The sequence below is a fragment of the Panulirus ornatus genome, chromosome 49 (assembly GCF_036320965.1).
Source record: "Panulirus ornatus isolate Po-2019 chromosome 49, ASM3632096v1, whole genome shotgun sequence".
Taxonomy (NCBI): Eukaryota; Metazoa; Arthropoda; class Malacostraca; order Decapoda; family Palinuridae; genus Panulirus; species Panulirus ornatus.
The window spans coordinates 1964494-1985401 of record NC_092272.1 but is presented as its reverse complement, the minus strand read 5'-3'; the positions used below and the strand labels follow the sequence as shown (position 1 = coordinate 1985401).

The window sequence follows — 20908 nt, the reverse complement described above, 5'->3', positions numbered from 1 at the left end:
AAGCATTTCTACACAATCTCCATGAAATCTTTAATAAATTACAACACTGCCAAATTTGTCATGATAAACATTATATTTTCACAATATATATATATATATATATATATATATATATATATATATATATATATATATATATATATATACTATATACTATATATGTACACACACACACACACACACACATATATATATACATTCCTATGAGTCCATGGGGAAAATGAAACACGAAAAGTTCCCAAGTGCACTCTCGTGTAATAATCACATCATCAGGGGAGACACAAGAGAGGAATATAACAGTCAGTTGATATACATCGAAGAGACGAAGCTAGGACGCCATTTGGTAAACATGTGATTGATGATGTGATTATTACACGAAAGTGCACTTGGGAACTTTTCGTGTTTCATTTTCCCCGTGGACTCATAGGAATATCTTGATCACACGCAAAATTGTGATCCCTTCCAATATATATATATATATATATATATATATATATATATATATATATATATATATATATATATATATAACAGTGGCACCGGTTATTCAATGAAGAACTGAGAAACAAAATTTGCAATACCCATCATAATGATGCCAAGATGAATTACAATATGATACCAGCTGAGTTGACTTTGTCTATGGAGAGCTAACATATAGGTCACACATGGTAACACAAATATGTATGCTAACCCAGTTATGGCTCCAATCCATCTGAAAAAAAAAAAAAAATCATGGTAAAAGGAAACACTCTCCATCTCTCACACATCACCTGAAAACATTCAACTCACATGGTTCATTACTCCAAATTTACTTCATTCAAAAGGACAGGGGAGTAAGAACACTACTTCAGGAAGTCAAATGAGAAGACTCTGCCATTTCCCCACTTTCGAAAAGTAGTGCCAGGAGCAGATGAAGAAATGGCTTCATCCAATCACATCTGTTCTCTAGCTGTCATGTACAATGGACTAAACCCACAGACCCCTATCCACAACTAGGCTTCACAGACCTTTCTGTGGTTTCCCAAGTTTCTTTAAGTGCCCTGGTGTTCAGTACATTGCCCTATGTATACATCACTCCAATTTACTCTCCCCCATTCATAGCCTTCACCCTCATGTATATGCAGGCACTGAGCACTCAAAATCTCATTCACTCCATCCTCATTTCCAAATTAGTCTCTCCTTCTCCTTGTCCTATCCACTCCGAACACACATATCCTCTTTGTCAACCTCCCTCCAGTCATTCTCTTCATATGTCCGAACCACTTCAGCTCCTGACCATACTCTTCTTATACCAACACCTCTCATCCTACCATTAGTGACTTGATCAACCTCCCTCACAACATTTCATTTCCAATACAAGCAATCTCTCCCATAATTCTCATGTAAAGTCCATGCCTTGGACGCACACAACACTATCAGGAATACTATACCACCATGCACACTCATTTTTGCCCTTCTAGATTATGACCTCTTTCCATTCATTCTTCAATGCTCAATATCATTACTGTATAACCAAAGCCCACTCCAGGGTCTTCTGCAGCTTGAAAGCTACACTACAATCAGTGACAGGAGCATGATGGACTCTTATGGAGTTAAGAAGGTCTTTGACATGATTGTGCTCTGATGACAGATTTCAATGAAAGTGACTTTTTCACTTGCAGAGTGATCACATTACATACTACAAAATCAAAATTTTTTCCAGTCATTCATTTCACACTACACACACACACATTCTTCTATTTATCTTACTTTTTCCATCTATATATTTTCTAATAATTGTACATATTCTTTACGTGTTTCCAAGTTATTCACACATACAGAACTTATTTTTTTGCTTTGTCGCTGTCTCCCGTGTTAGCGAGGTAGCACAAGGAAACCGGCGAAAGAATGGCCCAACCCACCCACATACACATGTATATACATATGTGTCCACACACGCAAATATACATACCTATACATCTCAACATATACATATATATACACACACAAACATATACATATATACACACGTACATAATTCATACTGTCTGCCTTTATTCATTCCCATCGCCACCCCGCTACACATGAAATAACAACCTCCTCCCCCCTCATGTGCACAAGGTAGTGCTAGGAAAAGACAACAAAGGCCACATTCGTTCACACTCAGTCTCTAGCTGTCATGTAATAATGCACCGAAACCACAGCTCCCTTTCCACATCCAGGCCCCACAGAATTTTCCATGGTTTACCCCAGATGCTTCACATGCCCTGGTTCAATCCACTGACAGCAAGTCAATCCCTGTATACCACATCATTCCAATTCACTCTATTTCTTGCTTGCCTTTCACCCTCCTGCATGCTCAGGCCCTGATCACTCAAAATCTTTTTCACTCCATCTTTCCACCTCCAATTTGGTCTCCCACTTCTCCTCGTTCCCTCCACCTCTGACACATATATCCTCTTTGTCAATCTTTCCTCACTCATTCTCTCCATGTGACCAAACCATTTCAAAACACCCTCTTCTGCTCTCTCAACCACACTCCTTTTATTACCACACATCTCTCTTACCCTATTATTACTTACTCGATCAAACCACCTCACACCACATATTGCCCTCAAACATCTCATTTTCAGCACATCCACCCTCCTCTGCACAACTCTACCCATAGCCCACGCCTCGCAACAAATGTAAATTTCTCTGCACAAAAAAATATTAACACATCTCTATCTACTTATATCTGATACCCATTCACTTTAGGAACTCCCTCAAGGGGACGGCCACAGCAAAAGAGTCTCCATAATCAGTGATCTATACTGCCACTTCTTAGCCTTTAAATTCTTCTTTTCTTAAACCAACAAAATAGTGGACACATACGTCTGGCACTTATATGAACTCTATGATGTTCTGTATATGACTGTTAGCGACATCTCAAGAAAACTTGTAGAGTTAAAAATTGGCTGGGATTTTAAACACAGAAAAATGAAGCTTTAAATCATCATAGAGAATATGAAGGCAGTCCTATAAGGGTCATAAGTCATATGTTGTAGGACATATTTCCTTGTCTGACATTAACCCTATAATGGTAGCCCACACCAATCAATGCAAATTCAAAGAATCTTTCTCAAAACAAAGTCAGCAGCTTTACTGCTTATTTCAAAGTTGCAAAAAAAAATGTGATATCAGAAATACTACTGATACTAGGAAAAATTATCCCTGGGGATAGAGGAGAAAGAATACTTCCCACATATTCCCTGCATGTCGGACAAGGCGACTAAAAGGGGAGGGAGCAGGGGGCTGGAGATCCCCCCCTTTCATTTTTTTAATCTTCCAAAAGAAGGAACACAGAAGGGGGCCAGGTGAGGATATTTCCTCAAAGGCCCAGTCCTCTGTTCTTAACGTTACCTCGCTAACGCGGGAAATGGCGAATAGTTTGAAAGAAAAGAAAAACTAAGAAAAAAAGTTCCATTCAGGTTCCTGATGCTGGGAATGGAAAATCAATTAGAAACTTATGTAAACATTAGAGAGAAACATCAACAGTTCAAGAGAATATGACTCTCCTTTTCAAATTGTTCTATCTTTTTTTTTTATACTTAATTGCCGTCTCCTGCATCAGCGAGGTAGCACAAGGAAACAGATGAGGAATGAGAAAAAAATATGAAAGACATTTCTTTATCATATAGAGAAGAGATATTTGAAAGTACATGGCCTGAAATAAATCATTACAAATCATATTAATTTTTTTATAACAACTCCAACTGAGCTTATCCAGAATCATCTAACAATTAGGAATTTTTCTTTAGTCCTCGAACAATCAATTACAATACTTACCTTATGATGAAACCAATGTTAGGATATAGGATGGCGACCAAAACCGAGAAAGTAATTAAACATATGTTGAGCAGGCTAACTTGCCAGAGTTTGTACTCATAGCTTGCACCCAAGAAGTATGTAAATAACTGGTTACGAATGAAGAAACCCAGAAGAGGGTACACAGTCAAAATCTGGAAGAAGAGGAAGCCACGCACAACTGCCAATACAACATCATGGGGAGGGAAGTTGTCCAAGAAGTTCTGTAAACATATCAAAAGATATTCTTTAGTTGATTTCATGTGCTATATTCAAGTCTAAAAATATAACAATAATATATCACTGAAGAGATGATATTACTTTAAGGTGAGAGCTTTTTCTAAAAAAAAAATACTTTAGATAGAGTCTCGAACTTAACATTCTTCGAAGCATTTCTTTATGTTAGCTTAAAAAATAATCAAATCTATGTAGCATATTTTCCACAAACAATATACAAGGGTTCTCCTCACTTTCTTCATATATTTTTCTGCAATGAGTTTCATGACACCATAGTAGAACTCTTTAAAAGAGGTATTAGAGTAACAATACAATACTGTTTTCATTACTTCAAGGTTATATATAAGCATCAAATCCTCAAGGGTGTTGAGTGATTGCAGACAGACTACACTGCTTAGAGTAAAAAGTACATTGTTAATACAAAATAAAAAACTTACATCAACAACACAGTACTTTGGCAGAGGAAAACAGATGTAGAAAAGGACGCCAATGGGTATATAAGTAAGAGCAACCATGAAGTATGCAATGGTCAGATCTCGAACCTGTGAAAGGAAACAGATGTACATGAGCTATGATTATGATACTGTGTTTGTGTTACACTGTACCCAAAGTGAGTCATGTTCTTTCAATATTCTTAAAACTTCCTTCAATCATATTACAACAAAATGTTTGTTTCACACAGTACCTAACGTATGAGATAATTTTCCTTCCTCCCTCATTACAATATCCTTTAACAGTACAAACATATATAACAATACAGTTCACAGGCACTTAAAAGTACTTTGCTACTATATTTTGACAGCTGTGAAGGCTCTTCAAATGTGGACCCAATCTCAGTTCACTGACCACAGAGGGGGTCAAGAACAATATGGATAGAAAAAAGGAGGGGGTATAACAAATGTGAAACCAAAGTCTTTTGAACCCCTTGTAAATGTATCCCAGTAAAAATGGTTCGCTAATCCTTTTAACATGATTTTTTCTAATCATATCATACACTTGCCTACTACGCTCTTACTCTAAATAATATAACAACCACTGCCTTTGTTGATTTGTCAAACACACGATCATTTAACCATCCTTGAAAACACATTTCTCAAGTTTCAATGAACACCAGTTTCACCTCCAGTCTTCAGCATTTACCACCACCCTACTGATACCCTGTACTTTTCTATTCTGCATGAGTATTCTGCACTTCTCACTTCCTCTTTATATTATCTACTTTTCCATTAAATTCATTCCTCTGTCCATACTTATGCTCCAGTACTAATAACCACCATTTCTATTCAGTTCTTCAGATCATGCTCTCCATCTCCAGCACATTTCATCTCTTGCTACAAGCATTCATCAAGACTTGTCTAATACACTCTTACTTATTTACCTTCTTTCTACACCTGTTTACCTACTTAAAAAATCACTTATCTACATTCTAATTCGGTTCTTGCGAAGATCTTCCTATGTTTTCCTTTTAGACACAGACATATCTTTTTATTCAAAAATTCACATTTTTATATTTCTTAACTATTTCATTACCAAGAATTAACTAAAAGCACTGGAAAAGTATGGGCATAGCCTGAACTTGAGTATCCCTATAAATCTTTAATTCTATGGAGCGTGTATTAGTAAAGCAGGAATATTCTTACATTGTTTTCTTGATGCCTGTTGCCTTGCATGATGGTGACGACACAATTATGGATGAAGTATGCCAAGGACAAAGTCCCAGTCAGACACATGAATGTACCCTGCAAAGACAACAAAAACAGCTATGAATCATAGTCATTTGAAGCCCTATCATTTCATTGCATAATTCCTGATTTTTAGCAACAACAGAAGAGCTCATGCAAAATCACAGCTGAACACCAAGGTCAAAGCAAAGCCATCTGGGGAAGTGATGCCTGAAATCACCTCATAACCTACAAGTCAGGACTACAGTCCTTACTTTGTCTTGCTGCATAGGCCAGATGTGGTGCTGTGATGGTGTGGCTTCACTATGTGGGAGAAGGGATTTTGTAATCCAACAGTCAAGAATTTCAGTGCCACAGCTAGTGATGATGCAGTTTTCCTTCCCTATTTCTACAAGATGATAATTTGTTTCCTTCTCAATTTCTACAAGATGATAATCTGAACAAGCTAATTATCAGTTCCCATGGTTAAGGAAGCAGCTCGCAATAGTACGATATCAGGGTTTGTTTTACAAGAAAAAAAAGGCAATAAAACAACATGCTGCATGAATCATAGTCATTTGAAGCCCTGTCATTTCATTGCATAATTCCTGATTTTTAGCAACAACAGAAGAGCTCATGCAAAATCACAGCTGAACACCAAGGTCAAAGCAAAGCCATCTGGGGAAGTGATGCCTGAAATCACCTCATAACCTACAAGTCAGGACTACAGTCCTTACTTTGTCTTGCTGCATAGGCCAGATGTGGTGCTGCGATGGTGTGGCTTCACTATGTGGGAGAAGGGATTTTGTAATCCAACAGTCAAGAATTTCAGTGCCACAGCTAGTGATGATGCAGTTTTCCTTCCCTATTTCTACAAGATGATAATTTGTTTCCTTCTCAATTTCTACAAGATGATAATCTGAACAAGCTAATTATTAGTTCTCATGGTTAAGGAAGCAGCTCGCAATAGTACGATATCAGGGTTTGTTTTACAAGAAAAAAAAGGCAATAAAACAACATGCTGCATGAATCCTTAATTAAGCTGCATGGTAAAAACAGCAAAACTGAACAGTCGTCTACATGTTTTCACATTCAAAGTCTAGGCTTTTACAGCTTTAAATCATGCAAAAAAAATCTATTGCTGAATGTGAGATTTATCCTTATAAGTTCACTAGTCGTATGCTGGCTTTTGAAACTCCTTTCTCTTCACACTTATCTTTATATAAGCAACAGAAAGATGTAACTTCTTTCCTTGGAGTTGAATCAAGCATATACAGCCACTCAACACAATCAAGCATCAACTCCAATAAAGATCAGTTAAATTCAGTATGACTTAAATTTTAGATGAAGGATGTAAATTTAAGTGGGCTGTCTGACACAAGATGGTTAAAAGGACAGCACTGTTCTCATGTAAAAATACATCATGGATAACAGGTAATGGCAAATGAAATGAAGTGTACACTGCTTAGAGGGTTTACCTACTATTTTGTACGTATGCTTTACCAACTCTTCACGAAAAGATTTCTCTGTGTGCATGATCTACCAACACTTCAAATAAGTTTTTATGGACTCTACCTGCAAGAGGTGACACTGTCAGTAAAAATTTACCTTTGACAAGGCTGTATCACTGGAAGTACAATCTCGCCAAAGAAGTTCTCACCACAAAGGGGTCCACATTTCCCTGTTACAGTAAGTAGTGCAGTCTAGGGCAGCAGAAGCCTTAGAAAGAGGTCCTGGATATCCCTAAGACTTTCATAAAAACTGGTTCCAGACAATTATAAAAATGAAATAAATCTTTCAAATAAAAGTGAGTACTCCCTTCTTTGTTGTGCAAGGGCCACATTATGATGCTGAATCATTCAGCAAATGTTCTTTAGAGTCAAGGGTTGGTAGGTCAATATTTTTAGGTGTGGAAATGATCACCAATACAAATATTGTACTCTGATCATTCAACAGTCATGAAAGTAAAAAATTATACCAATCACAATGATTCTACAATGCCTGTATCTATGTGTACCTGAAAAAAGGCCAAATTCATTCTGCAAAACACAAGGAACATTTAATGTCTTAAAACAATAAAGATAAGCATCTTACCTTAAATGGGGGATCATAGAAGGCATCACTAACGTCTGTGAAGTTGATGTTGATCCCCCACACAACAGCCTTGGAGATAACAAAGAGATACAGCACCATCACGGAGATTGCACCTGCATCAATGTAAGTGTTACATCAAAGTTGTATAAAATGGCAATTATATTACACTTTTAAATCATTATTATCTGAACCCATCTGACTGGAAAGTACGACTTTAGAAACTGATGGAAAACTGCAATGGAGAAAGTATGAGGGGTTTATTCATCTATTTCACTCATTTATCTGCTACCTATTTACTGCCTCATTAAGGCAGGGGATGCTAGCCCTGCCTCTGGCAAAATGGTAAGAGCAAACAGACAGTAGCAGGATGTTACAAACATTAGGCAGAAACACTAAGACGACACATTAGGGAGAGGTAGTCATTTTGTGAGAACGAACAAAATGCCTTAACTACCAAAATACAGGACTCTACCAAGAGGCACATACACTGAACAACATTTTTCAATTATTTGAAGAAAGAGAAAGAGAGAGAGAGAGAGAGAGAGAGAGAGAGAGAGAGAGAGAGAGAGAGAGAGAGAGAGAGAGATTAAAGAAAAAAATTTCCCGTGATATTCTTCTCTACGTAACAAATCATTTCGTTTCTTCTTTCATACTTATTTGAACAAGGTAGTGTCCAGAACAAATATCAAATGTCATGAATTTAAGCTTCTCATCATTCAGCCCTCCTGAGTTACAGCTGTAAAAGTAACATTTCCAAAATAATTGGCAAATCTATTTAACCACATACCCAGAAAAATAAGTCTGTCTACTCCAGAAAGGGTATCTATGGTGTAAGTATGAAATTTCAATCATGTACTGTTCTTGAGTTATTCTGCTACCAAGGCTTTGCTCAGGTATACAAACAAATCTATGGGGAAAAAAATGATGTCCCAAATACACTAACTGCATCAGTGGGCCATAATCATTAACTCAGCACATTAAGATAATTCTTCAGCTAATACAACCCTATTTCAAACTTTCATCCTCACCATAAAATGCCTACAATGCACACAATCATCGTTTTCCTGTCAACCTTATCTGAAATAACCACAGCCTTTAAAAAGTGAATCAATTACGCTTGTTCATCTACTTAGGGTTCCACCTCTCCCTGTAACTTTGACCAAAAGTCCTTCTAAATATGATTTTGTTCTATATCCAAAATGGCTCCATCATTTAAAAAGGATCCCATTTTCTCTCTAATCTCCCAGTCTTCATTAAAATATTCATATCGTCCATCTTCACAGTTCCTTGTTTACCTACCTGGTCATAAGAAAATAGATTTAATTCCAAAAAAGAGAAATAAGCACTAACTATGTAAGCTTCTTAAATACCCTATAGTTTAATTCTTCCTATTCAAGTTCTCTAAAAACCATCAGTATCTTCTCTTGCAATTCTATCACTTTCAGTCTTTCCAATAAAATCTTAAACGACTATCATTTATATATATCTCCACTCAATAATAGCTGCAAATCTTTCTTCTTATCAGACTATCATACTTCAACCGCCTGTTCCCACCAAAATAAAGAATGTTGCTCTTCCTTTCATTTACTTACATCTTCCTCCCATACTTATGACTAGAGTTATCTAAAATTTAGCCCTACTCTTCACCTTCCTTCTCTAAAATGGTATAGAAAACAGCATAACAACATGAAACTGTAGTATCTTCTTATTTTGTTCTGTTACAGTTGCATATTTCAAATACTGATTTGAAACATTCTAAATGCCACATAAATCTTTGACACCCGAGAGCATTGTTTTCATTCTGGGTTTTTTGTTTCATCCAAGAACCTTAAGGGTGATGGCTATTTCCAGTCTAAGAAGATAACAGAAATAACATCAGAAATTTTGACCTACATTCTTGTTAATCATAAGTCTAATGAAAATACCATCAGAAGAACAAATACAGTCAACCCTATGTATCCAATGACTTACCAAGAGAGTTGAAATATGTGAATATCTTGGCATCACGAAGGTTTAAGATGAAGATAAAGGGGACAATTAGATACAAGGGAACTGTTAAATCTTGTTTCCACCAGCGGTGAAATGTAGTTGGGTCTGGGTCCTTTAAGTCTTCATGAGTTGCATTAGAAGGACATAGTAAAGCACTTGAGGAATCATTGTGTATTTCACCATTCAAAGCATCTGAAATTTTTTGTAACAATTACTTAAGCAATAATATGGATGACAATCAGTATACAGTTTGATGATTTGGGCATTAACTCCTCTACATACCAATATAAGTATCTTCCATCAATTGTCCTCATTTCATACTGTATCCCCTTCTGACTGTTCAACTTACCCTCATAACTTTCATTCACGTCTGTTCTAAACCAATTCGGTTAAGTATGTTTGCATTTTTCTCAACTATTTCATATCATTCCATTTAAACAACCACTTCCTTCACAAAGATATTATTCCTCTTATTTTCTACACTCTGTTCAGCCTAAATCCAAATCTGTTTCTCAAAATTCCACTCTTATTTCATTTACTCTGACAACCATCCTTCATTTACAAACCTATGTTTCAAAAACATGAAAAAGTGCAGGCTTTATAACACTTAACAGCCACTGCTACATCTACAGATATTTTCCATTCTTTTTCTAAGGGTTCAGCAACTACTTTACTCTTATATCTTCATTCCAATATCTCCATCTCCAAATCCCTGCTGAACATATCACTGAACAATTGTAACCCCTCCATATCCTATATGTTTGTCTAACCATTCTTTCTTGACTCATTCTAGATTAGCTGTGGCTCTAGTCCTACAAGTTTCAAAACCTAACTAAAAACTGGAAGTAATGCGGAAAGCCTACTGCTCAACAGTCATGTCATTGGTATCAGCATACAAAGAGGCACAACAAGTTTAATCAAAATTATGGGAAAAGCTTAATAATGCATATCTATACAAAATCAATCCAGTCATGTAAAAAGTACTTGCTTCAATTCACTACATATAAACACGAAATATAAAGTGTCTCAAATAAATGGAGTAAAAACTTACCATATATTATCTCCCCAGTATTGAAGAGGAAATTGGACATGAGAACCCAGTACACAACCTGGGCTCCAACCAAAGTAAGTGCTGAGAAAGTCACTGTTATGCCTTCTGTCAGTTTACCCAGTGTACCTCCGAGCAACTGCATGCACACTTGACTGAACTCCAGGGATGGCCCCTCCAAGCCTGCAGACGATTAGTAAAGGGGACACTTTATGGTAACTGAACAGACAAGAAACTTTCGAAACACTAATAAACTTTATGTTCTCCTTAAAGTGAATGAACAGCACTCTCTTAAGAATACTAAGGCTGAAGATTCCATCGAAAGTGAATGAAGAATGAGTCCATTAACACTCATAACCTAAAAAATTCATGTACCTTCCAAAATAGAAATTTCTGTCATGCTACTGAGTAATGACACATCATCCATCTAATATGGCAAGTTTAACAATCTGTTCTGAGAAATATGCTGGAAAAAAGCAATGCAAACTTTTGTGCAATATAACCTTTCCCCAACAAGAGAATCTTAAATTGTAATCAAAAATCTGAAATTTCTTATCAAACTGTCCTTATCAAATTCAGTTAATGATATGTGTGGTTAATAAAGTGAAAAATCAACAATGCTGAAAATCTAATACATAAAGAAGCGTGTTCACCTACAACATTATCAGTATGTAGCGAAATATCTGTCCAATACTCAACAAGACCACAAACAATGTACAATTACAATGAAGAAAAAAATACGCAACAGAGAACAACTTCCAACAGCCTACTGCTACTGTTTATCAATCTCTGCTCAGTCCCTAATACTTCTTGGGCTTTAATGCTCTGGGCAATGGTTTGTTTGGTGCCTGTAATCATCTGTTTGTACTTTATGGGGAGGGAGATGTACACTAATGGGGCCATATCTTTAAACTCTCTACTTTCAAAGAACTTTTTAGGCTTCTGTATGCTGTCTACATTCACATCATTATTCATTTTATTCCATTCAGTCACTACCCTTACACTATCAAACTACTTCTTTACACCTTTTCTAACTAGTTGCTTGCATAATTTCATGCTATGGGATATGGCTGTTATTTCCTGGCATCTTTCCAAAAATATGTTTACTGCTGACATCATCAAACTGGTTTTAAAAACTTAAAAGGTTGTAATCTAGTCACACCTTCTTCCATCTCCCATGGTGGACAAATCTAAGGTGTCTAACCTTTTCCTGTAACTTAGTCCTCTCAATTTTGGTACCAACTTTGCTGTTCTCAACTTGACCTTTTTCTTTAAGGCCTTTGTGCTTCCTTAGGTGCAGTAACTACAAACTTGGAAAGCATATTCTAGTTTTTGCCTATTGCACAATGTGAACAGGCTCTCTTGGAGACTGGTGTGTAGTTCAGCGTCTTTTCTCACAGATAAGTATGATGTTTGCTTTCTTCCACTCACTTGGCATTTTACTTTTCCTAGCAACATCTTGATCAACACTGCAAGTGATTTTTCAGGTATGTCTGCACACATCCTCAGCACATGGAGAACTTTCACCAGGAAAATCAGCTTTACATGGGTTAAGACCATTGAATAATCTTCTACCCACTGAAATGGTTCCCCCCTTTCTCCTGCCATGTTATCCAGCTTGTTGGTCAGCCTCCCATGCAGTACAGTGTCAAATTCTATCTGGCACATCAGATACAAACTATCCACCCTTTTGCCAGTATCACACTATAACCTGTTTGACAGTTTACAGCCTAACATACTGGAAACTTACACCTCTCCTTTATCAATATTTATTTTTCCCATACCAACAATTTAAGGATGGTATCACCTTGCTGATGGTGACATAACTATTCTTAATACAAGGTCACATTAAAAAGGGGAGCTGAATTACTGATTAGTCTTAATGCAAGAATGTATAAAAAAGAAGAGCTGAACCTACCCATGGTCTTTTGCAAAGTAAGAAGTCGTGTAGCAGTGTACAAGGAAAGGGCTGCCATGATCAGCATAATAATCAAACCTCCTGCAAATCCTGCCTGACCAAATGCCCATGGCATTGTCATCAGAGATGTACCCATCATGGTGTTCCAAATAGCAATGCTGTGAAATATAATGAAATAGGTTTTGAAAACAATAACAACCATCATACATTTTCTTATCAAAATATACATTTTTTCCAGAAATATATATTTAGCTCTGATACTTTATAAAACAGAAATGCATTTTATTGCAAAGGGATACTGTGACTATTGGTGACAATATAAACAAATACTGTACAACAAACTTACATGGTGATATGAGATGCCTGCTTGCCATCTGCATCTGGTACATGTCCAGGGATATACGGGAGGAACAACGCAGGTGGAACAATGTGGTCTGGTATCACCTAATATGTTTGGGCTCATTAGATGCTGACAAAAGGGAATGCATGTTCTAAATGTACAGATCTTAATACAAGTTTTTCCAATGAACATTCTGAAAATTGTGCGTATCACCTTACAGAAATAAAATCTAATTAGACAACCTCATGTGAAATTTAAATTGGTTAAATAAGTCATGAATACAGAAAATCTAAATGATTTATTAAAAGTTCTACAGAGGACATGGAGGAATGGAGTGAAAGAAGCTCTGGGGTACTGAATCCCGATTGTACAAGAGGGTGTGAGGCATGCACTGAACAGAATAAACTGGACTGATGTGGTATGCCGGGGGGTTAACATGCTGTCCATGACAAGAACCAGGGTATGTGAAGCAGTTGAAGTAAACCATGGAATAGTCTGACACTTGAATGAGGATATTTAGCCATACACATATATACATGTCAACATATACATATATACATGTACATACACACATGTACCTATTCATACTTGCTTGCCTTGCACTACCTTGTCTTACAGGAAACAGCATTGCTACCCCCTGCTTCAGCGAGGTAATGCCAGGAGAATAGACAAAAAAAAGGCCACAATCCCTGGCCAGCAGACAAAAAAGGCCACATTAGTTCCCTCAGTCTCTAACTGTCGTGTGTAATGCACCAAAACCACAGCTCCCACAGACCTTTCCATGGTTTACCCCAGACATTTCACATGCCCTGGTTCAGTCCAATGACAGCACGTTATAAGTAATAACCTAAATATTTTTGAGCAAAAAGCAGGAGGGTTGAGACAAAGATACTGAATAAAGTGAAATGCAGAAGACATCTTAAAATATAAACTATCTTTATGAAGTGAAAGTTGGGCAATGAGGGGAAAGCAACTAAACAGTGCAAGAAGTGAGGAACAATTAGACTTATCTCTAAGAATAATATGTCTCTATTGGTTACTTAAAAGGTAAAACTCAAACCAATTTATATAGCACTTCAAAATAACCTAACATATATCTGACATCCTGCTATTTTGCTCTCCATGCAGAAAAATGATTACATGTCAGAGGTAACAATCTATATTGCAGATTACCAGAGCATGGTCACTTGGGTGAACATCTGCTCGTAGTCTGGAGTAGTATCTGTAACGTGTGTACAGATGTGCATCGTCACTGCCACTGTAATTCGTTGGACCACCACTAATAGATGCACTGCGACCAGAGGCATGATGGAAGGGCCTCCTGAAATAATGGCAATCGTAAGTTCAAAACTTAGTAGCTTATCAAATAGCAGACAAAGTAGTTGCCTTACTTATCTTACAAATGACAATGCATAACTACCAACTAGAATGAAAACTCACCTTTTAGGCTTGTTATCATGCGTGTATGGAGAAGGACCCACTGTAATAGACCATGAGCTGGAGTAGAGGCTGTAAAAAAATGTATAATAAATAATACAATTGGTAATGTTCATATATTTCTTTATCTTTCTTTCATAACTATTTGCTATTTCCCACCTAAGCAAGGCAGTGTCAAGAACAGATGACTCAGCCCTCGAGTAAAAATCTTTAAGAGAGTTTAATAACAATATCAATGGGGAAGACTTTAAGCCCCACTCCCACGTCCCTGACACTCAAGCACAGCACAATAGATTACAGTAATATTTCTCCCCTATCCCCAGAAGGGTTATCATGATGGAAACATGAAGGATGGGGTGACACTTCTGATGAAGGGAGAGCTGTGAGACTGACTCAAAGATTGTAAGGGTGTGAGCTTAGGAGTGAGGGTGAGAATGAAAGTAGTTTACAAGAGATGAATATCAATGCTCCTGGTACTGAGATTGATAAAGAAAAAAGGGTGCTCTGTATGAGGAGCAGATTAAGAGATTCAGCAGTTTTGATCCAAGAGAATGTACCTTGAAGCTAAGACACCGGAATGTGCGAGTGGGTTGGCAAATGTAGGCATAATTGATGGGGGATGGAACTTCTAGTGTAAATGAAGACGGGGAACAATTTGTTAAGCTCTTCACCGAAAAAGGATTGGCGACTGGGAATAGTTGGTTTAAAATAAGATGCATACATAAGTATCAATGCAAGAGTGAGGATAGAACCCGAAAGGCACTAATGGATTATGCACTCATTAAAAGGCATGCAAATGGGAGGTTGATGGATGTTTATGAAAAGAGTGGAGCAGTGGAATATATGTTTGACAATTTCTTGATGGAGGCAAGTGTGAATGTCTGTAGTAGTAGTAGAAAAAAAAAAAACGGAGCAAATGACACATGAAAAAAATGGTAAAAGCTAGTGCACTTTGAAAAGAGTATGTGTGCAGAGACATCAAAAGCATGAACAGTGGAATAAGGTGAGAAGAGATGAAACAAGGGGAATGAAAAAGAAGTGGATGTTATTTAGAGAGGAAGTACTTACATTTGTGGATGAAGTATGCGGCATTTGGAAGGTGGCAGGATGATGTATGTGAAATGATCGTGGGGAGTGGACTATCGAAGTTAAATTGCTAATGAAAAAAATGTGTACGAATGGTATCTGAAAGGAGTGCACTTCAATAGGTGTACAGAGAAAGTGGTAGGTCAAGAGAGAGGTTCAGGGGCTAAAAAAAAAAAAAAGAAGACAGCACGAGAGATGGGTTGAATTCTTGCCTTTATACAAAGATATGTGAGAATACACGAGATGTTTTGGCATGCTGGGCACTTAGAATACATGAGCAGGCAGCTGCTCCCTGCAAAACCTCACCAGTGCCTTGCTTCATTCAGATGAAAACCCTATGGAATCAAAACATGAACCTAAAACATTTCAGGAACCTTGCCAATTCCATCTGCAGATGGTAATCATGGCCAAAGGAGAGATGACAAATAACATGTGTGACACTGCCTTTGAAAATGTATGGGAAGCAAACAAGTTTTTTTCTCAGACACTGCACAGCTCAGCAACTTTCATAAAAATCTCATAAGCTTACGAAATTAAACATAAATGGGTTAGCTTTTTGGAGTTATTTATAAAAATTGTGAAACTGAAACTTATGAAATACTACCAAGTTAATATGAAAATCAAGGACATTATTCACTAACCCAGTAAAGGAAGAAGACGCCCTTAAAAGAGGTGTGCGTTCATCTGCTACATGGGAAAAAGAACCAGGATGAACCCTGCTGGGGACGTTGAAAACTGTGTTACATCTGGGCATCCCAGGTATTTCCTCACCAGCTATTTCATCTGGTTCTTGATCTTCATCTACTCCCACTTTATCCTCCTCCTCACTTTCCTTATTTTCATCTTCAGTGGTGGTTGTTTCCTTACTATCTTCTCCAAATCCTTGTAATCCTTCCTCACCTTCCAGTGACATCTCTCCTTCATATTTGTCCATTACACCCTAAAAGATTGAATTATATAAATTTCTAGTCAGTAACCAAAAGAGTAAAATAAAACTAAAACATTTATCACCTGTATAATCATGGTTGTTTAATTTGTTTATGGATGGGGTTGTAAAGGAGGTAAATGCAAGAGTCCTGGAAAGAGGGGCAAGTATGAAGTCTGTTGGGGATGAGAGAGCTTGGGAAGTGAGTCAGTTGTTGTTCGCTGATGATACAGCGCTGGTGGCTGATTCATGTGAGAAACTGCAGAAGCTGGTGACTGAGTTTGGTAAAGTGTGTGGAAGAAGAAAGTTGAGAGTAAATGTGAATAAGAGCAAGGTTATTAGGTACAGTAGGGGTGAGGGTCAAGCCAATTGGGAGGTGAGTTTGAATGGAGAAAAACTGGAGGAAGTGAAGTGTTTTAGATATCTGGGAGTGGATCTGTCAGCGGATGGAACCATGGAAGCGGAAGTGGATCATAGGGTGGGGGAGGGGGCGAAAATTTTGGGAGCCTTGAAAAATGTGTGGAAGTCGAGAACATTATCTCGGAAAGCAAAAATGGGTATGTTTGAGGGAATAGTGGTTCCAACAATGTTGTATGGTTGCGAGGCGTGGGCTATGGATAGAGATGTGCGCAGGAGGATGGATGTGCTGGAAATGAGATGTTTGAGGACAATGTGTGGTGTGAGGTGGTTTGATCGAGTAAGTAACGTAAGGGTAAGAGAGATGTGTGGAAATAAAAAGAGCGTGGTTGAGAGAGCAGAAGAGGGTGTTTTGAAATGGTTTGGGCACATGGAGAGAATGAGTGAGGAGAGATTGACCAAGAGGATATATGTGTCGGAGGTGGAGGGAACGAGGAGAAGAGGGAGACCAAATTGGAGGTGGAAAGATGGAGTGAAAAAGATTTTGTGTGATCGGGGCCTGAACATGCAGGAGGGTGAAAGGAGGGCAAGGAATAGAGTGAATTGGAGTCATGTGGTATACAGGGGTTGACGTGCTGTCAGTGGATTGAATCAAGGCATGTGAAGCGTCTGGGGTAAACCATGGAAAGCTGTGTAGGTATGTATATTTGCGTGTGTGGACGTGTGTATGTACATGTGTATGGGGGGGGGGGGGTTGGGCCATTTCTTTCGTCTGTTTCCTTGCGCTACCTCGCAAACGCGGGAGACAGCGACAAAGTATAAAAAAAAAAAAAAAAAAAAAAAATAATCATGATACTTGTATAAGGTCTATTCACCCATTCTTTCATGGGGATAATAAACCTTTTAATATATACTTCACATTAATCCAATGGTAAACTGCAATAAGCGCTTACATGTACTCATTCTTACTCTTACGAAGCTGCCAAGCAAATATCTTGCAAAGTGGAGAAATTTTGATCTGCTAAGTCAGAGAAGTATTCTACAGGCCCTAATGACACGTCTACAGATAACAAACAGCAGTGGACACATCACCTCAGCACGCTATCAACTTAATGCCCCAATTTCTGAACAATCAGGAAGACATATACTTATCAAACTGACCATATTTTCTTGAGTTTTAGCTGCACATTTCTTTGAAAATGAAAAAGAAAGAAATGATCTTTCCTACAGCCAACACTAGTATAATTCACATTGGTTGACATAAAATTATACTGACTAAATGCACACTACACCCTGCTCATGCTTTAATTATTGTACCTTTCAATGGAAGTTACCTTTTAAAAGAATGAGGAGCGGATATCAGAATAACGTAAACATTCAAACAGATAGCTTGAAATTTATTATTGTTACAAGTTGTGATTTTTCAAACATCTTTAAATTATCAGTGTGAGAGAAAGCACATTCACCGTAATTAGTTCCGGGGAAATACAACATCAACTGACATATTTCTGACATGCTAATTGCTGATAAGTTTTTATCTGAAATTAGTGAATAATTCTATCCCACTGTTGGTCAGTTGGCTTTTAGATACATGCCAATCTTACACTTCCTCAATACTTTTTAAATACAAAACAATAGAAATAATTTCATCTTTGGCATACTGTGTGACCAAGGTGGGAAATGTTTGAGGGGAAAAAAAAAATCCCTTGACAGCCCCATGTAATGAGGCTCAAGCAAAAAAAAATTCCAGAAAGTCAATACGACAGTGTAATTACCTATTTGTAAATGTCCTTCAAACACCATCCAAAATAGGGTAACTCTTGGTTACTGAGGTAACCAGGAAGAGGTTTCAGGAGATTCTATTTCCAATTATGTTTCACATATTTCAACATCACTTAAGCCCACAATTTTCCTTCCCTTCATAGCTCTTCCTACTATTGAGATATTATCGTAAACTAACGAATTATCCTAGTCATGCTCCCCTGGTTTTAATCTATTATCCACATGAAGTACAACCAATCAATACAATTCTGTGATTCAAAATACAAAAAAATAGAAAATTACACTATTGTATTTAATGGTGCCTGAAGGGGAAGTCAAACTGGACATGTAGAGGCAGTGTAAACGATAGAGTTTAAGATTACTGAAACAATGTCAGACTGTTTTCTGTATCAGCATGTCTAGGATACACAATGAATCCCAAGTCTTCCCAAGTCTATCAGATCTTACGACATGAAGCGTGGTAAAATATGGTGTATGGTGTCAACAGTTAACTGGCATATATGGCACAGGTGTTCCTATTCTGAAACTGCAGTCAATTCATACTGAGTGAGAAACTGAGGTCATGATATAATTCTACTTCACCAACAATGGAATATGCATCTCAGAGAAAACCTCTTCAGTGTCAGGGTGATAAGAAAGTGTGGAATAATCTATCAAATCAGTGACTGAGGTTCCGATTCCTGGGCTGTTTCGAAAAACATCTTAATAAGCGATGGAGGAGAGAGTAGATGTTCTACGACATTAAAGCACCAGGATGTTTAGTGAGGTTGCAACATTCATACCTAACGATAAACACCTAAATCTTTTGGTCAGTACGTTCATAAAGTATAAGAAAATGAGGCATCATGTCTGCCGTAAGTCATTACCTCTTTGTCTCATAAGTCTGGCAACTGTTTATCTCATTCTTTCTCCCTATGCATCAATTACCGCAACTTAACTAATACTGAACCATTAATTAGGAACTTAGAGGGACACCAAAGTAGCCAGCCCAAGCTTAATACCACCCACCCAAGACCTATTCCGCACCAACCACTCCGCCTAAGCTGGTAAGCTGATATATATACAAGCCCTGACCTATTCCACACCAACCTCCCCACTTAAGCGGGTAAGCTGATATATATACAAGCCCTGACCTATTCCGCACCAACCTCCCTGCTTAAGCTGATAAGCTAATATATAAATAAGCCCTGTCCTATTCCGCACCAACCACCCCGCTTAAGCTTCTAAGCTGAAATATACAAGCCCAGTCCTGTTCCACACCAACCTCCCTGCTTAAGCTGGTAAGCTGATATATATACAAGCCCTATCCTGTTCCACACCAACCTCCCCCCTTAAGCTGGCAAGCTGAAATATATAAGCCCAGTCCTATTGCACACCAACCACCCTGCTTAAGCTTCTAAGCTGATATATATACAAGCCCTGTCCTATAGCACTTACCTATAGCCACCACCGTCTCCTGTGTCCCTCTACCCTCCCCCCCCCTCACTCACGTGGTTACATTTTGAACAGGGGGGAGGGAGGGAGGGAAATTGAATAGGGGGAGAGGGAAATTGAATAGGGGGAAGGAAAGGAAGAAGACACCCTAATAATGGTTTGTAGATCAGTGGACGCCTCTAGCACCCTGGATGCATGAACCCACCCCGCATCTTGCCATATACGGGGTGTCAATATCCCTTTTCCCCCCCATGGACGGGGTGGTTGACTAGGGGGAGGAAGGGGGGGATGATGATGATGTCCGTAGAGCCCATTCCCTCTCTATCTACTACTACTACTTATAAGTACAACCGTATAAGTAAAACACAACCAAACTACTTATAAGAGACACTTTAAGGATGGAGGTGGGTTAAATGGGGGGGAGGTAATGATGAGATTTGCCAACTGACCTGTCCCGCGAGGAAGGTGGAGAGACCATGTGACTAACGCCAGCTGTTGCTAAGTCCGCCTCCAGCTGACTACTGTTTACCAGCTCCCTCCCTCACCCCCTCACCTCCCGGAGGTTATCGTACCGCACGGGACATTATCGTACACCCATTCACCCTATCCCTTCCTTCTCCATGTGGAGGTTATCGTACCGCACGGGACATTATCGTACACAATCGTACACCCTCTTTCCCCATCACCACCTCCTTCTACTCCTAAGAGGTTATCGTACCGCACGGGACATTATCGTACACCCCCTCTCACCTCCTCCTCCTCCTCCTGCCTGTGG

General features: G+C 38.2%; 1 protein-coding gene across 2 annotated transcripts in view; it reads right to left on the bottom strand.

Moving 5' to 3' along the window:
- Positions 1–20667, bottom strand: part of LOC139764304 (neutral amino acid transporter 9-like) — a 35580-nt gene extending 14913 nt beyond the window's left edge. The window contains exons 1-13 of one of the 2 annotated variants that reach the window (XM_071690793.1): positions 20583–20667; positions 16277–16575; positions 14553–14621; positions 14286–14433; positions 13119–13216; positions 12773–12930; positions 10858–11037; positions 9789–9998; positions 7818–7930; positions 5703–5801; positions 4500–4604; positions 3808–4049; positions 582–712 (exon numbers count right to left, since the gene is read on the bottom strand). In XM_071690793.1, the coding sequence (XP_071546894.1) occupies positions 582–712; positions 3808–4049; positions 4500–4604; positions 5703–5801; positions 7818–7930; positions 9789–9998; positions 10858–11037; positions 12773–12930; positions 13119–13216; positions 14286–14433; positions 14553–14621; positions 16277–16569 (1846 nt within the window). In that variant the 5' untranslated portion in view covers positions 16570–16575; positions 20583–20667. Of the gene's footprint in view, positions 1–176; positions 713–3807; positions 4050–4499; positions 4605–5702; positions 5802–7817; positions 7931–9788; positions 9999–10857; positions 11038–12772; positions 12931–13118; positions 13217–14285; positions 14434–14552; positions 14622–16276; positions 16576–20582 lie in introns of those variants that run through there. The other variant, XM_071690792.1, reaches the window with a different exon arrangement.
- Positions 20668–20908: the final 241 nt, after the last annotated feature.